The sequence below is a fragment of the Salvelinus namaycush genome, chromosome 2, assembly GCF_016432855.1.
Source record: "Salvelinus namaycush isolate Seneca chromosome 2, SaNama_1.0, whole genome shotgun sequence".
NCBI lineage: Eukaryota > Metazoa > Chordata > Actinopteri > Salmoniformes > Salmonidae > Salvelinus > Salvelinus namaycush.
The window spans coordinates 46,100,490-46,115,998 of NC_052308.1; the positions used below are offsets into that span (position 1 = coordinate 46,100,490).

At 42.0% G+C, this 15,509-nt stretch overlaps 2 protein-coding genes across 2 annotated transcripts; both read right to left on the reverse strand.

Moving 5' to 3' along the window:
* Window positions 1–1,441: 1,441 nt before the first annotated feature.
* On the reverse strand, window positions 1,442–3,775 carry drd5a (dopamine receptor D5a). Its single transcript, XM_038971102.1, has 2 exons — window positions 3,766–3,775; window positions 1,442–2,685 (listed from the first exon to the last, which is right to left on the reverse strand). Coding segments are annotated over exons 1-2 (1,245 nt in total). The 5' UTR covers window positions 3,767–3,775.
* Window positions 3,776–7,217: 3,442 nt separating this feature from the next.
* otop1 (otopetrin 1) lies at window positions 7,218–11,631 on the reverse strand. The gene is made up of 6 exons (XM_038971110.1): window positions 11,253–11,631; window positions 10,841–10,977; window positions 10,069–10,127; window positions 9,717–9,847; window positions 7,663–8,579; window positions 7,218–7,388 (listed from the first exon to the last, which is right to left on the reverse strand). Exons 1-6 carry the CDS (start codon window positions 11,629–11,631, stop codon window positions 7,218–7,220), a joined length of 1,794 nt encoding a protein of 597 aa, XP_038827038.1.
* Window positions 11,632–15,509: the final 3,878 nt, after the last annotated feature.

Below are 15,509 nucleotides of genomic sequence, written 5' to 3' on the forward strand. Positions count from 1 at the left end.
GATCATTGCAAAGCTCACTACATTGAATCACACATAATTTAATAAAAGCCCATTTCATAGACAATGTTACAAACTGGACTATATGTAGTAACTTATTTTGAAGAGATGGTGATTGGGTCTAAATACTGTAGGTGTTTGGCGTTTCTCATGGGCACACACTGGTTGAATCAACGTTGTTTCAACGTAATTTCAATGAAATTACCTTGAACCAACGTGGAATAGATGGTGAATTGGTATCTGTGCCCAATGGGTTGGTATTCTAAATTCAGTCTACTTGTCTTTAACTGCAATTCCCTGAAAGTCAAACTCTTCCCACATGTCAACTCATTTTTTTCAGCCTCAGACGCATCTGCATTCACCAATTTGTGTGTGGTTATCCTTAGACGTATTCTCCATACTTATACATAGGGAATTGCTGATATGTTGTAAAATGTTTCTTCTCGATTACATTTTCTTCTGAAAAATGAGCCAGTATGTATTTTACATATCGACCCTGGAGTTTTAACAAAATGAAACCAAAATATTTAGGCTGACTTCATCCAGTGTCCAGAAAAAGGAATTTGCGTGATATGCAAATATGCGCATATTTAACTAGGCCACCTAATTTGCATATTTTAATTAAAATATTTCAGAAAAATATATACAAAAAAGTATTATAATTGTGTCCACATTCAACTGGTAAAAGTTGATTGTGATATGATGGGGGGGGGGGGGGGGGGGTTACCCTATTAGGGTGTGGTACCTGGCCTTAAGCTTGTCATACTTGGCAGCTGTTCGCCATAATCACTCAAAGGAAGGTTTCCAACAGTTCCTAATTAGCTTTGGACCGGTGTGGACTTATTATGGGTAAAGTCAAGCCTATAAGAGGTCTGCTGCTGCAGGTGCATAATTCGATTGAGAATGCTTTGTCTAATGTGCAGTTACTTCAGAGTACGTGCAGAGCAGGGAGATTTGTGTGTGTGTTTGTGCGCGAGACATCAGAGAGAGTAAGCACTTTTAATATTTTGGCCTCATGTAAATTAAACATTTTGTAATCCTTTAACATTCCCCTTGTTTAAAAACGATATTGCACTCTTTCCCATAATAAATAAGGCATTTATACAACTGCATGTGGTTACACTGCGCCTGTAAGGCTTACCATATTTTCCATAGTCTGTAGGACGGCGGTCCCACTGTCATTGATCGGATAATGGATAAGCAGTCATTTCTGGATACCATCTTGGGTAACTTGTACCAATTGGAGCAACTGGTTTCAATACATCTGCTGCTCCAAATACATAGAAGCTATAACCTTTAGAGATCATATGAATAAACAAAGACTGGTGTCTACTCTTATAAGACACACATTTACGTCACTTTTCAGCATGGGACAACAACACCACATGTCAAATATCTGATTGAAGCAACACATCCTCTTACGCACGAGGTGAGACAAGGGAATTCAATGTAAACCATTGGGGGTAAATGGTGTCGTCCGTTCGATGCTAATCTCTTCCTCGCAATCGCCCAAGTCACAAACGGAGTCGGTGCCATTTTCATTGTTGTGAGTTAACTGTGATATCCTGTCAAACGTGTCCTCGTGCTCAATGCATTCCACTACGTTGGGGATCATATTGACATAGGCGTTCACGATTTCTTTGTGGACAAGTGTGTCCTGGTTGTAGGAGACCAACTCGTTGCTAATATTCACCGTTTCAACTGGTGTGCTGGAGCAGAAATTACGACAACCCAGCAGACTGGCAAATGCTTTTCTGAACTCTGCGTTAAAAGCGTAAATAATAGGATTCATGGATGAATTAGTCCAGCCAAACCACACAAAGACGTCAAATGTTGTCTCGCTGACGCACGGGAGACCTGCATCTTGGTCAGTCTGTGGTTTGTCACAGAATGGAACTATGCAGTTCAAAATAAAAAAAGGTAACCAACAACACACAAAAACACCCATAATGATCGATAACGTTTTTAAAACTTTGGTTTCCCTTTTAATAGACGTTTTCAAGGTATTGTGGTGTTGGCACTCGAGTCTGTTGGTCCTGCAACTTGTGGCATGCTCTGCCGCGCGCTCTAGGGAAGCTATAGTCCTGATTTGGATCTGAGCAATCCGATAGATTCTCGTGTATGTCACAATCATAATTGCTACGGGTATGTAGAAACTTATTAAAGATGACGATATGGCGTATTCTCTGTTGAGGCTAGAGTCACAGTTTTCCTCTACTTGACCCAAGGAGGCGTTATGCGCTCTAACTATTTCGTCTTCGCTGGCTTTGTGCCAGTTCAGTTGGACGGGTATGAATGAAATGAGAACAGACAAAGTCCACGTGACGCTTATCATCACAAAGGCAACTCGTTGGGTCATTTTTCTCTCGTAGCGGAATGGACTTGATATGGCCCAGTATCTATCCACGCTGATAATGCAGAGGTTGAGGATAGACGCAGTTGAGCACATAATGTCAAACGCCACCCAGTAATTACAAAAAGTGCCAAATGGCCAATACCCCGCCACCTCAGCCACAGCTTTCCATGGCATCACCAGAATTGCAACGAATAAATCCGACACAGCCAAAGAAACGATGAAAATGTTGGTCACTTTACTTCGTAATTGCCGAATTCGTAGCACGGCAGAGCACACCATAAGGTTTCCCAGCAGTGTCCATAGGATGAGCAGTGAGAGCAAACAGCCCGTCACTGTCCGGATGACCAGTTCCTTTCCACCGTCGGATGTTCCCTCCGATTCGGTCGAGTTCCACATAATCTCCCCAAGAGATAACGGGACGGAGTGGTTCTTATGTACTGAGTTGTATTTCGCAGGGTTCTCTGTGTCCTCTCAAGTGGAAAGCCAGTCCATTGCGCCATGCGCGTCTGAGGACGCAGTAGTAACCAACTCACGGTGCTCTGTCGTCCCTTCGTCAGCCATTCTATTGGAAATAAATATACAAACAAAGGATTTGAGATTGCTTAGTGAATTTGCGACAAATGTGTTGCATCCACGCTGAACCGAACAGAGCGTTCGGTGCGTCAAAAGATTTAAGCGCGTTGGCGACCGCATGTTATTACCTCGCGTGTCGTCTGACCTGCCATGCCAAAGTAAGACAGCAGCACTGACACTGTTGGTCGAGGCTATTTTGAGTTCGTGAGCGCTTTGAGAAGGGAGGGAGTCCCCTGAGCCAACCCCCCCCCCACTCACACTCACACATACATACCTCCGTTGTGGAAACACGCACTACATGAATTGAGTTTCTACTCCTCTCGCTAGAAAGATACCAATGAGCATTCTATTTGGATTATATTTTTGGATTAGGTTGCACACTCATACTCCAGTTGTGGGTTTCTGTTCTTCAAAAGCAACAATTCAATTTGCAAAATGTAGGCCTGAGTGAATGTTTTTTTAATTTAATCTATACCTTTCTATAAACAGTGAAAAAATTATGGAGCATTTCATTGCTGTGGGGATAATGAATAGTAATATCCAGGGGTGCTGTCAGTGGTGCTGAAATTGCACATGGGACAACTCTCCCCCAGGAATGCGAATTTTACGCACGATACTTGTTTTCGAATTAGCCTTTTGTGGATGGAATTCTATTGTTAATCGACGTTGTTTGTGTGAAAACAAACATTGCATATAAGTCATAAATTTATAAAGGTCATCACTAGACTACGTTGTGAGCAATTGATAGTACAGCTCTCTCTAAATTATGCACGACGCGTTTGGAGTGAGCGTGATGTTTTCAGTTTAATTTCAACTTCAGGCTAGACATCCTAGGTGACTCACTCTCACACTCGACGTGCACGTGGAAACACAATAACTCAGTGCACTGCAACATCTGCATTTGCAGTTTATCCTCTCTTGCGTTGGCAGTTTCCGTCTTTTAAACGTCATCTTTATTTTTAGCTGTGTCAACAACATGCCTGTCAAATCGATTTCATGCACCATCTACATAATCTCTCAGCGTCCTGCAAAATTCTGTCGAGTAAAATCTAGGATATGTTATGTCGAATTCTGACATGATTTACTTCTTTCATTCATGGAAATTTGTGCAAATGATGATCCGTCTTTTTTTTTTTACTGACTTTTACCTTCCTTGAATATAGAGAGTGAGAGTTTACCAAACAAAAGAGATTTGTCAGCCCCTGTACCTGCACAATGTCAATCAATGACAAAGATGTATACAAATTGAACATTTTAATGTTAACTATTTATAATAGGCGAGCATATGCTTACCTATAGAGCATGAATTATATTCAGATAATACTCTGCATTTGAAATTATGATTGACATAATTCAGATAATAAATAGGCTATATCCCAATCATTCGTAAAACCCCTAGGGAATATAGTCACAAACTGTTTTGAAATTATTTAGCAATTCCATTCCAACAAACAATGGGACTAGGCTAACTGACAAAAATGGGTGATTGCAAAATTTTACATTCGCTGACCGTTATTGAAGAGTTGAATACAAAGATAATATAGCACGCTTGGAATTGGGCAACAACCTTAGCAATGTATCTGATTCCGAGGTTTTACGCACTAACGCATAGTCGGCTAGAAAGTTAACATTTGTCGCCACCAGGTGGCCAGCTATTCCATCAAGACGACATTTTAGCAAGTTATAAAATGGTTAGGAAATTCAAATAATTAGCAGGATCAACTAAGGACGGGGTGAGAACTTTAGGCCTATATTCCCAGAGTTCTATAACGAGGCAAATTGATTAATCTTGTTTCCAAAAATATGCTTTTAACTCTTGCGGTGAAAGAAGATAGTTTCTGCTATTTGAGCATTGAGCTATGCTACATAGGCCTATATGCTCCGATGAAGGTCCACAGTGAATTGATGAACTTTTAGCTAACGTGCAAAGATTGAGCGAGCGAGAGAGACCAGGGTCCCCTACCAGCAGTGGGTTATAGGACCCACTGTGTGTACATAGGCTTTATGTGAGTTATATATTCATAACTTCACTGTAGATAATAGACCGAATGTATGTCATTTCTTTAACTTAAAATGTCAGTTTCACAATCATTTTTATTACAGAGCCAGGAGTCTTTATGTACATTCGCTTTAATCTACGTTCAGATATGTACACAGGGAGGATATAGTATTGGTGCAGGTTTACCAATAAGCATTGACCACAGATTGGCACGTACAACTGAAAACAAGTACAGTAGTTAGCACCAATGTAGAACTCACAGTTTTCTGATAGTCCCTACAGCCTAAATATGTTGTCCAAAAATGAACCATACAGTAGCACTACATTTCACTAATTCATCACAAAATCGATCAACAACATCACAGGTTAAGATTATTGTCAACGCTTACTTTTCAAAACTACATCAATCAAGATATTTGGTTCAGTTTCAGAGTTGTTTCAGTTTGAAGCAACATATTTGCTTTTTGGAAAATGCATGTCAGTCAATACAGTATATACTGATGTGTGCAAATATTGTATTGTTTCCCTTTTCAATGAGATAATAACCGCCCCATTCTTCCGCTGTTTACCAAAACAGTGGCAGGGTGAAACGCTTTGGTGTTGTTTGAACTGCAGATTGTCCCTTTAAGATGCAGAGTGCATACTTAGTCTCTTCACCAACATTATGGAGTGGGAGAGCAAATGGGGCACACTGTCGGCCGGTGACAAGTTTACGGACACTTTCAATGGAGATTCTCCATTGAGCATTTGTTTTAGTCCAGAACTAGGCTTAATATGGGTCCAGGGAATACATCAGTGGGGATTGGGGCACGCTCCACACACTCCCAGGCGGTTTCTTAGTCAAATTGAGTTCCATAACAATTATTGAAATGTTAAATATATTTAAGGGAACCACATTTGAGGTTCATTAGAAGAAGAAACTATATAACTGAAAGGAAAGTAGAGCTACGAGCATTACAGATGAGTCAACACCGTACAGCATTCAACTGTATGTGTATGCCATCAAATATACGCGGAATGATGTCAACAAGTCATGATTGACGACCGTCAATACAATGAGACGTTTGCGAAAGATTGTGAGAACTACAGTCCAGTGTTCATTTGTTGGAGATTCTGAGAACTACAGTCCAATGGACTTTTTCGAGAGATTGAGAACTACAGTCCAATATTACACCGAAGAGCAATCCAAGTCTAGTGCTGCCCTATACTACAGTACATGTAGGACTCTAGACTGTGGCCAGTCAAGTAGTTCAAGTGTTTGACACAGAAGTATTGAGTTTCCTGTGTATTTTTCTGACCACTGAGAACATCCTCCATGACAGTATGTGCATTTGAAATATACATAAAAATGGCAACACAAAAAAAACACAAAAAAACCTTTAAGGCTTTTACAGTTGCACGTCATCTTTACAATCCTTAGTACAGTTCTTATGTGACGTTAAATAATCGAGAACGAGAGAGCTTCTTTGGCTTCTCTATGATGTTGGAGTACTGCTGCAAACACAGTGGTGTGTGTGAAATCAGCGCAACCGGGGATGAGGCCCACTAGTCTCACCATGATACAGGATTTGAAAAATGAATGTGGCATGGCATTTTCGATATAAGTTGTTTTACTGCACCATCTACTTTCATCATGTATCATCACTTATCATGTTCCACTCTCATGATGCATTCATACATAGCCTGGCTTACATCTGTACTAGATCTGAGAGACAACTCGACACTAAACTATTACATACGCGTTTAATAACGCCTTCAACAAAACTTTGATGAACATCAAAAGACAAACCCAAACACTTGTTATAACAGAGACCTAAATTCAAATGTCAATTTCACTTTTCAGTGCAGCAACACACAGCAAAGCAAATAATATTTGAAATCTTTCAAAGACTTTGGCGTTTTGGGTGAGCCTTCCCGGGGCGGGGGATCAGTTCTTGCACATTTGGGGCTATTCCATTGGTTACATTGTGCCAGGCCAGCTCAATCAAGCACAGCTAAAGTATTTGAAAGATTCCGAATACTATTTGAATCCAGGGTCTGATATCAATGTAATTTGTTGTTTATATCTGGTGCTATAAAATGTTTCCGAAGATGCATCGCTACAAGGGACATCTCATCTAGTATAATCCCCCTAAACTGACATGTTTCAATGCTTATTTAGAAGTCTAAAGTACATGACAAGAGCTCCTCCTGAAAGGTTGACCTGTGTTGCTATTAATTTCCTCTATGGAGCCCTTGGTGACAAGTGTTCTTGTGCATGTTGCGTCGTCTCGTCGGTCCCTCTTCGTCTTGTCACACCCTTCGGAAGACTTCGAAGAGGGAGGCCACAGAGTGCATGCGGTAAAAGAGGTTCATGGGCACGGCAAAATTGAGAACTGTTGTCCATATGGTGAAGCCAAACGTCTCCTGCTCCAGGCCGTTGTCATACTGGGGTCTGCAGCCGAAGGCGGGGAGGATCCAGAGCTGCAGTGAGGAGATACCAAATAAGGTTAAACTTACCTTGTTGTTTTTTTGTTGTTTTTGTGTGTGGTGAATACGCCTTGTATTTTCATAAACTCACACACAATACATTTCCCTACTGGAACATTGCATTAAAGGTAGAGAATAAGAGTAGCTAGTAGGGTAAGAAATGGGGAATCCTATGCGTTTGAGAACTAGTTATGAGACAATAACATCAATGCTGACTATTGTCAATAAATAAATGATAAATTATAAGTAAAAAAAACAGCAAGCTTACTGAGATGTTGCACATGAAGAGGAAGACAGCGATGTTCTTCAGAATCTGCCTCTTCTTGCTCGGGGTCTCCGCTACGTTGTTCCCGACGTGCAGGGGCACTGCCGAATGTTTCCGTGGGCTGAATGTTCCGTAAACCTGTCCGTTCTCCACCTGCTCGTTCTCCAGCGTGACACAGCCCTTGTCTGGGTTCTCGTACGCCCGGTTGATGATGCCGTTGTAGGGCGGCGCCAAGGAGGAGGTCACAGAGAAGATCTCCGGCACAGGCCCCGCCGCCTCAGCGTCCACCCTCTCACCGTCCTCCCGCTGGCGGTAGAGGGACTCTATGATGAACAGGTTCTGGATGTACTTCTCCAGGACGATGAGCAGCGAGTACATCAGGTTGGTCCAGCGGTAGCTCGGGCTGCTGCTTGAGGCTGTCACAGCCACCACGCTGCACCAGGACATGAGCCAGGAGCCCACCGACGATCCGAATAGGATCTCTGTGTCCAGCGTCCGCGAGGGGTTCTTGGTGGTGTCCATGGGCATAGGGTCGGCACGGTATATGAGCAGACCCGTGGCCCCGGCCGAGCACATGAACACCAGCATGACGATGCCGTAGCAGTAGAACATTGCGATGGCCGACTCCCGGGTGTCCATCGACTCTTCCACATGGATGATGTAGACCACCAGCACGCCGATGGTGCTGGCCAGGGCGACAAGACCCAGGATGGGGCCGACCACCAGCCCCTGGGTCCTGGTAGCCGGCCTTTTCCGGTTGTACTGGAGGTCAATGCTGCGCCCTATGTTCTTCCACATGACGAAGAGCATTGCAGAGACAAAGATGTGGTACTCTATGTTGAAGGGGTATAGGTAGTAGAGGCTGTTGGAGAACATGGAGCAGGCGCTGGTAGTGCAATTACAGTGAGGCTCCATATCCACTGAAACACATAGAATAAAACAATGTCTTGTCAGTTTCAAGCACAGTGAAATCCCACTTCTGCAACCATAATGTACTTTACAAAACAGTGGCCTCCAGTTTGTGTATACAACTAGACTACACAGAGGATGTACACTCCCAAGTTATTCAAATATAACAAAATAAATTATATATGGCAATAAAGTATATTTCAACGTTTTTTTTTTTCATGAAGCCAGTTGTTTTCTTTGTGTCTTATATAACATAATTAATCAATTCTTTGCCATCAGAGTCTAAAGCAACAATACACTTTAAAGGGAGGTAGGAATTGAATTTAGAATTCAGTTATTTACCAAATAAATTGATCTGGACAGGAATATAGAGAAAATGTCCTGTTAGGGCCTCCCAGCTCAATGTCCTAGTCATTTCAACTTTGACAATCCTTCGTGTACCAGTGGGTGGTCTGATAAATATTCCCACAAACTCCTCTTCACATGTGTGATGAGGATCATCAGGTTGGTGGATCAAGTGTATCAATCAACCTTCTGAACACCAAAATACACAATTCCACAAAATGTTATACAATGACTTCCAGTCTTTCCTCAAAATAATGCTTCCCTTTGTACTTTAAGCCCTTACCATTTGTACTACTCTTTCCTAGTGTTGCCCTCTAGAGACTGCTTTTAAACTCAACCCTGAAGCACCACTATCTCTACCCACTCACGACCCCCTCCCCAAAGGGTACCACTACGGCCCTGTTCTCTTTAATTAAAAAGGGAACAACAGCGGCACAGTCAGCCTCACAGTCGGCCGGATATGAGGGGGCCGGTGGAGCAGCCACGGCTTAAGATGTATCAGTTACTGTAATTGCAGCGCCCATGGGAGCAGCCCGGCCTGGGACAAAGGCGTCTGAGGTCGCTAGAGCTGGGGGGGGTGAGGGTGGGTGGGTGGTGGGGGCCAGCGACCGTGCATGTCTCGTGAAACCTAAGAGAGAGGCGTTCGACACAAACAAGACCTGCCAGACTGCCTAATCCATCCCACCTTCCCCTCCAACCCCCCTCGCACCCCTGTCTTTCATCCAATGAAGTGAGCTTCTCAAGTGAACTATTGTCCTTTTTTCTTTGGGTACAAGCAGCCACTCGACCCCTGGTCCCCTTACCTATGGTGAGGTTTACATAGCCCAGGGAAGAGAGCCTTCTCTTGTGGTTGTTTAGGAAGTGCTCAGCCTCAGACATCACACCGTTGCACCACAGTAGCAGGTTGGTGAAGACTGCATGGATGACGCCAAATCTGAGGGAAACACACATGAAACAAAATGGAACAATATGAATTTACAATGACACTTTAAATAAGTACAATGTTTATAACGGGATAAATAAACTCATCAACTGTTTTATTGAATTGCACCAATGAAAAATGTACTTGAGTATAACCTAAACATACCTTAGGCTTGAGGGGCGTGCATGGGTTGTGACAATCTCAAAATACTGGTTTATTATATTTCACAATACCTTTCAAAGGTCTCGAAGGTCTTGATGACGTCCTTGATGTGAAACCAAAGGAAATGCACCTAAAACAAAACTCAAAATTATACTTGTATCATAGCACTGACAAGACACACTATATAATTAAAAAAAAAAAATACAAAAAACATTCCATTTCTGGTGAAGGCTTTCATTTGGACTGTGAAAATGAATCATCAGAATGTGAAGGCCATATCAAGCGACCTCTCAGCTGATGGATTACGTTAGTGCTACATTAGACTCCAGTAACATGGACAATGACAGGATTATGTTGTACAGACAACTCTCTTGCCTGAGCAACAAAGCTTACATTATTCCACTTCAAGACAAAGCACTATACCTGTTTAAGTGGAATTTTGATACCATTACTCAATAACTTTTCAAACAGAGCAGCCAATTTACCTGTAACACTTTACATATTTAAGAGGACAAAGGGGTTTATTCATGGTTTATAAGCGGTTAATTGTTACTTAGCCTGTGTACATTGCAATTGTAGGCTCCAATAACACATTGGTTTAAACGGTGTGCTTGTCATTTAGCTGCTTGGCAAATACTGAGCTTATGTGGCTGCACTGTCAATAATAACAGTAATAATCATTAGAACATTCACAAGCATATTATTAAGCAAGCACCAAAAATAACAATCTTTAAATGAATAATTAACCGTTTATAAATTACAGACCACTTTATAAATCCTTGAAAGTATAGGCCATAATGAAACGCGTGATCAAATTAACATAGAATGGGGGTTGTATCTTACCTGTGCTATCGTGTGAGTTGCGTGGATGATAGGGTATACCCCTAGAACAGCCGACACGCATGATCGATAGCCCACAAAATAACCAATTCGGAAGGCATCCATGATCAACGAGAGGAGCGCAAGAAGAGTTAACCCACCTATATCAATGAAACATTCGTTATTATGGGGCTGCACGGAAAACTATGCAAAATAACTTTTAATTGCTTTTGATGTCAATAAAATGTTTGAAAAACAAATATATTCGGAAATACGCCACATTTAGCTAGTTGAGAAGCATTAAACTATATAAAACATTCAAGATATAATATAATACCACGTTATTCCTATGGACTAATAACGACCTTGAGATTAAATAAATACATTTTTACGTAAGGGAAAGACTAAATCTTCCAAACATGCGTGTCAGCTTCACCTCTTATCCAACAGGTAGTGGCATGCACATCCTTTTCTGGCAGTAAGTTACTCTGCCTGTCTCTGCTCACGATGTACCATATCATCCATATCAGCTGGAGGATCATGAGGGTCGTGATAAACGACAGCAGGTGCTCTTCCTTCACTGATGCACCATGGTGCGCAATAGCCAGCATCAGCGACACGCCGATCAACAGTAAATTAGTCCCATACTGGCCGCTCAGGATCTCCGCGTTCTTCTGCGGATAGTCCTCAGTCAAACTGACTTTCAACTTGGTGAATATTCTCTTTTCTCGCTCTGAGCTGGAGGACGAGGTAGTGGAACTGTGACTGTAGGACTTATTTAAACACATAAGATCGAGGCCTCCGTGCTCAACCATGGCGCCGAAATCTGTAACATTCGAGTCTGAAAGTAAGAGCAAAGTCAAAACTGTGCGCTATAAGTGCATTTGTGGAAGGCCAAGCGCGCAACCTGTTGCAACAAGGCGGGGACGCAAATGGATAGGAACTGTGCCAATTGCATGTTGATTCAATCCAAAGACGGTCTCAATTGTTTCGCATGCTTTCAGTGTCCAGTTTCCCTAACTTCACTGTTTGATGTAACCTATTGTCACCCTGGACCATTTAGCTGAAATTAGGCTACTTTATAGCGCATCATATACCCTCTAGCTGTGTGAATTCAGATTAATAGATTGAGTTTCAGCCATCGGTGACCGCCATCCGTTGTCCGATTGGACCTGTCATACGTTTTTTTGCTAAATTGGTGGACTAGTAGTGCCAACCATTCACTTAATCTACATAAAAAAATTAAGTGATCATGGAATAACTTAATCCCCAAAAAGCTTTTTCGTCACCGGATCCTCGTTTCTATAGTCGTTGCCAACTAGCACTGCTATCCAAGTCTCTGAAATCCGTTTTGAGGGGTTATCCCGTGTAAAATAAAAAGAAAACGATATTTGTCAAACCACTTAGGCGAGGTTTTATAGGTATGGGGCTAAGAGTCTTCCCAACTCTCCAAATGTGCTCGTACCCAACCGCCCCTCAGTCCAATAGTCCGTTAACGTGTACCTCCACTTGCCTTGTCATGGTTAAGAACTATGCTTTCCAAGAGTGAAAAAAACTGAATCGGATTTCAATGGTCGAATTTACAATGGCCCTTTTTGTAAATGGATTTGTTTAAGTAGGAGGACTCATCTTCAATGAGAATTGCTCCCCCGCCCCCCTCCCCTTGAAATGAAATCGTCTTTGGCAACATCTAGAGCACTAAGGGGATTGTTTTTTTTTTATGTGAGGGGGATATAAGTAAAGTCAAAATTAACCTAGTCTATTTGTTGTGCCCCCCCTCAAACACATTTATCAAATGCATGATAACATATTGCATGCAATAGGCTATCAATGCGTGGTAGATAGTGTGAGATACACTTAGTGAAATTGATACAGGTAGGAGTAATGGTTTAACAATGGGAGCCATTATATTTCAATATCCTTCGGGAACTCTGGGAAAATCTGACCCGGGAACCCCTGACCAAGATGTTGTCCCGAGTGGTTTACACCTTTTACGCATGACTCCAAATTCCCTTTGGTGCTTTTTATGTTACCATAGCTGCAGTTTTAGAGGCTGCAAATTATACATTGACCAGGGTGCATTGAATAGTGCTTACAGGAGAGGCGTAAAACAAATACAGGGCCATGAAATAATGATCAATTAGCTCATGAGATGGGTTGGCGCAGATCTATATCGAATCTCAATACTACTCTACATGCCTAATCAGAACTTCGTTTCCGTTGTTGTATTTACACTCGTTGTTTTGATCATTGCAGTCAAAGCATCAGGAAATTAACTCATGGACTCTCAGTTGAGGTGATCATCAGCGCTAACCTTTCTGAATGGGAATCCTAATCGGAGATGACACCATGTCGTTAATCATTGCTCTCGATTCCTATCAGTCAAGTAAACAAACATCCATTAAATGTTAATTCCATCAACCTGATTGATTCTGTTTCTGGGCATTTCAAATTGATTGGAGGCGGTCATTTTGAACAGTGGAGCGCGCGTGCATGCATGGTGGGGTTCCAACTTCCCTGTGCTCATATTCAACCAAAGATAGGCCTATTTAGGTTTGAAACTTCCCTTGGATCGACGGAGTCGAGTGTTTTCGATTCTAGGCCAGCAATAGTTGTTTATTACAGACCGATAATATGCAGGTAGCCCTTTACACTTGTACCCATATACAGGTTGAACATGGCAGTTTTGGACACTGATAAGCTCCTAAATTGGAACACAGTGGCTGTACAGTAATATGCTAGAAATGACATCAAAGCTCAGGCTCTGCACTTCACAGCGCTGGATGGGTTTTGACTGACAGCAGTTCTAAACTTGAGCACCGCATGCAACAAGAAGTTGCCCCCATCCCTCCCGCTAATTAAGCAGCTACTTGTTTGTTGTCTGAGTGAGGGACTCAATGTATTTTTAAAGATGAGACATTGAGGATGATGACAAATACCACTATGATGTCACACAAGCAAGCCAAACACCCGAGCCCAAATGTGCACTACATATTAACATATGAAACTCATGTCATACACAGTGTGAACGTTTATGATCACTATGATGTACATAGTTATTTACGAGACGACATGGCGTCGTACTCTGGGTTGTTCTGAACAGAATGAGCCTGTTTGTCTGTTGTGATGAAAATGTGCCGCTGAACACACACCTAATGCACACGACTCCTTTCTATACACACCACAATTACGATCAGTTTCTCTGAATTGCCCCGTGAAAGCCTAAACACTAAGATTGTACTTTATAACTTAGCTAGTCATGTTAGCAATAGAACAAGCTTTCAAATGATGCCCACCTGACCCAGATTGCGTTTTACACTGAGTGTACAAAACATTGACATAGACTGACCAGGTTAATGCTATGATCCCTTATCGATGTCACCTGTTAAACTATCTCCTCCCCTTCACCTACACTGATTGAAGTGGATTTAAAGGATTTTTAAGCCTTGAGACAATTGAGACATGGATTGTGTGTGTGTGTGCCATTCAGAGGGTTAATGGGCAAAACAAAAGTTAAGTGCCTTTGAATGAGGTATGTCAGTAGGCACAGGAGGTTGGTGGCACCTGAATTGGGGAGGATGGGCTTGTGGTAATGGCTGGAGGGGAGTCAGTGGAATGGTATCAAATACATCAAACATGGTTTCCATGCGTTTGATGCCATTCCATTAGCTCCGTTCCAGCCATTATGAGCCGTCCTCCCTCAGCAGCCTCCACTGGTGCCAGGCGCACCAGTTTGAGTATGTCAAGAACAGCAACGAAGCTGAGTTTTTCCACAGTCAACAGTTTCCCATGTGTATCAAGGATGGTCCACCACCCAAAGGACATCCAGGCAACCTGACAACTGTGAGAAGAATTTGAGTCAACATTGTCCAGCATCCCTGTGGAACACTTGACACCTTGTAGTCCACAAATTGACGCTGTTCTGAGGGCAAAATGGGGTGGCAACTCAATATTAGGAAGGTGTTCCTAATGTTTTGAGAAGTTTTTGGATTGCGTAAACCTCAACAGTAATTGTGTTATGTCGGGGATACAGGTCTGTGTTCCAAACAAAACAAATACAATTGTGCTTGCTCTAGTTCTTCAACGGCACAGCTGGAGACTTTTCTTTGGATCATAAAAGTACATTTAAATTACTTAGGAACTGTGCACATTTTGGAGAGTTGTGTGGCCACGTGGAGTTAGGACTAGTCCTCTCACTACCCCACATTTTCCAGCAATATTCTTATCACGTTACCGAAGGTATACAGAGTATTTTCAGATATTGTTCTCAACAAATGCGTTGAAAAGTACAGGAAATGTAAAATGCACATAAAATCAACAGTAATATTTGGATTAAATCTGGTGTCAGATGAACTGTTGTGTCCTGACCTTTGGTCTAATAACTTTCCCATTATCTCCAAATTGTTCCCTTTCAGTTGCTACCACGGTTATGCATATGCTTTTCACATACTTCTGTAAGAAACATTTCAATTTAGCCCTATCCCTATAAGGCCAATTCCAACGAGTGTAAAGGGTTTTAAAGGTGTCTTGCTCAAGTGTATCTTATTGCAGTTGTTAGTAAAGGGTATTTGATTCTACAACCATCTTGCAGGTGTAGGCCTGTACATTTTTAGGTAGGCCTATAGATTTTCTCAAGGAGATTATAATAACTGATCCCACAACAGTTAGACAACTACAGTATAGCTCATCTTGA

Coding starts and splice junctions, on each gene's coding strand:
- otop1 (XM_038971110.1), bottom strand. CDS start 11,631: ATGGTTGAGCACGGAGGCCTCGATCTTATGTGTTTAAATAAGTCCTAC. Junction 9,848..10,068: donor ACCTTCGAGACCTTTGAAAG/GTATTGTGAAAT, acceptor TGTTTCCCTCAG/ATTTGGCGTCATCCATGCAG. Junction 7,389..7,662: donor TCTTCATGTGCAACATCTCA/GTAAGCTTGCTG, acceptor TCCTCACTGCAG/CTCTGGATCCTCCCCGCCTT.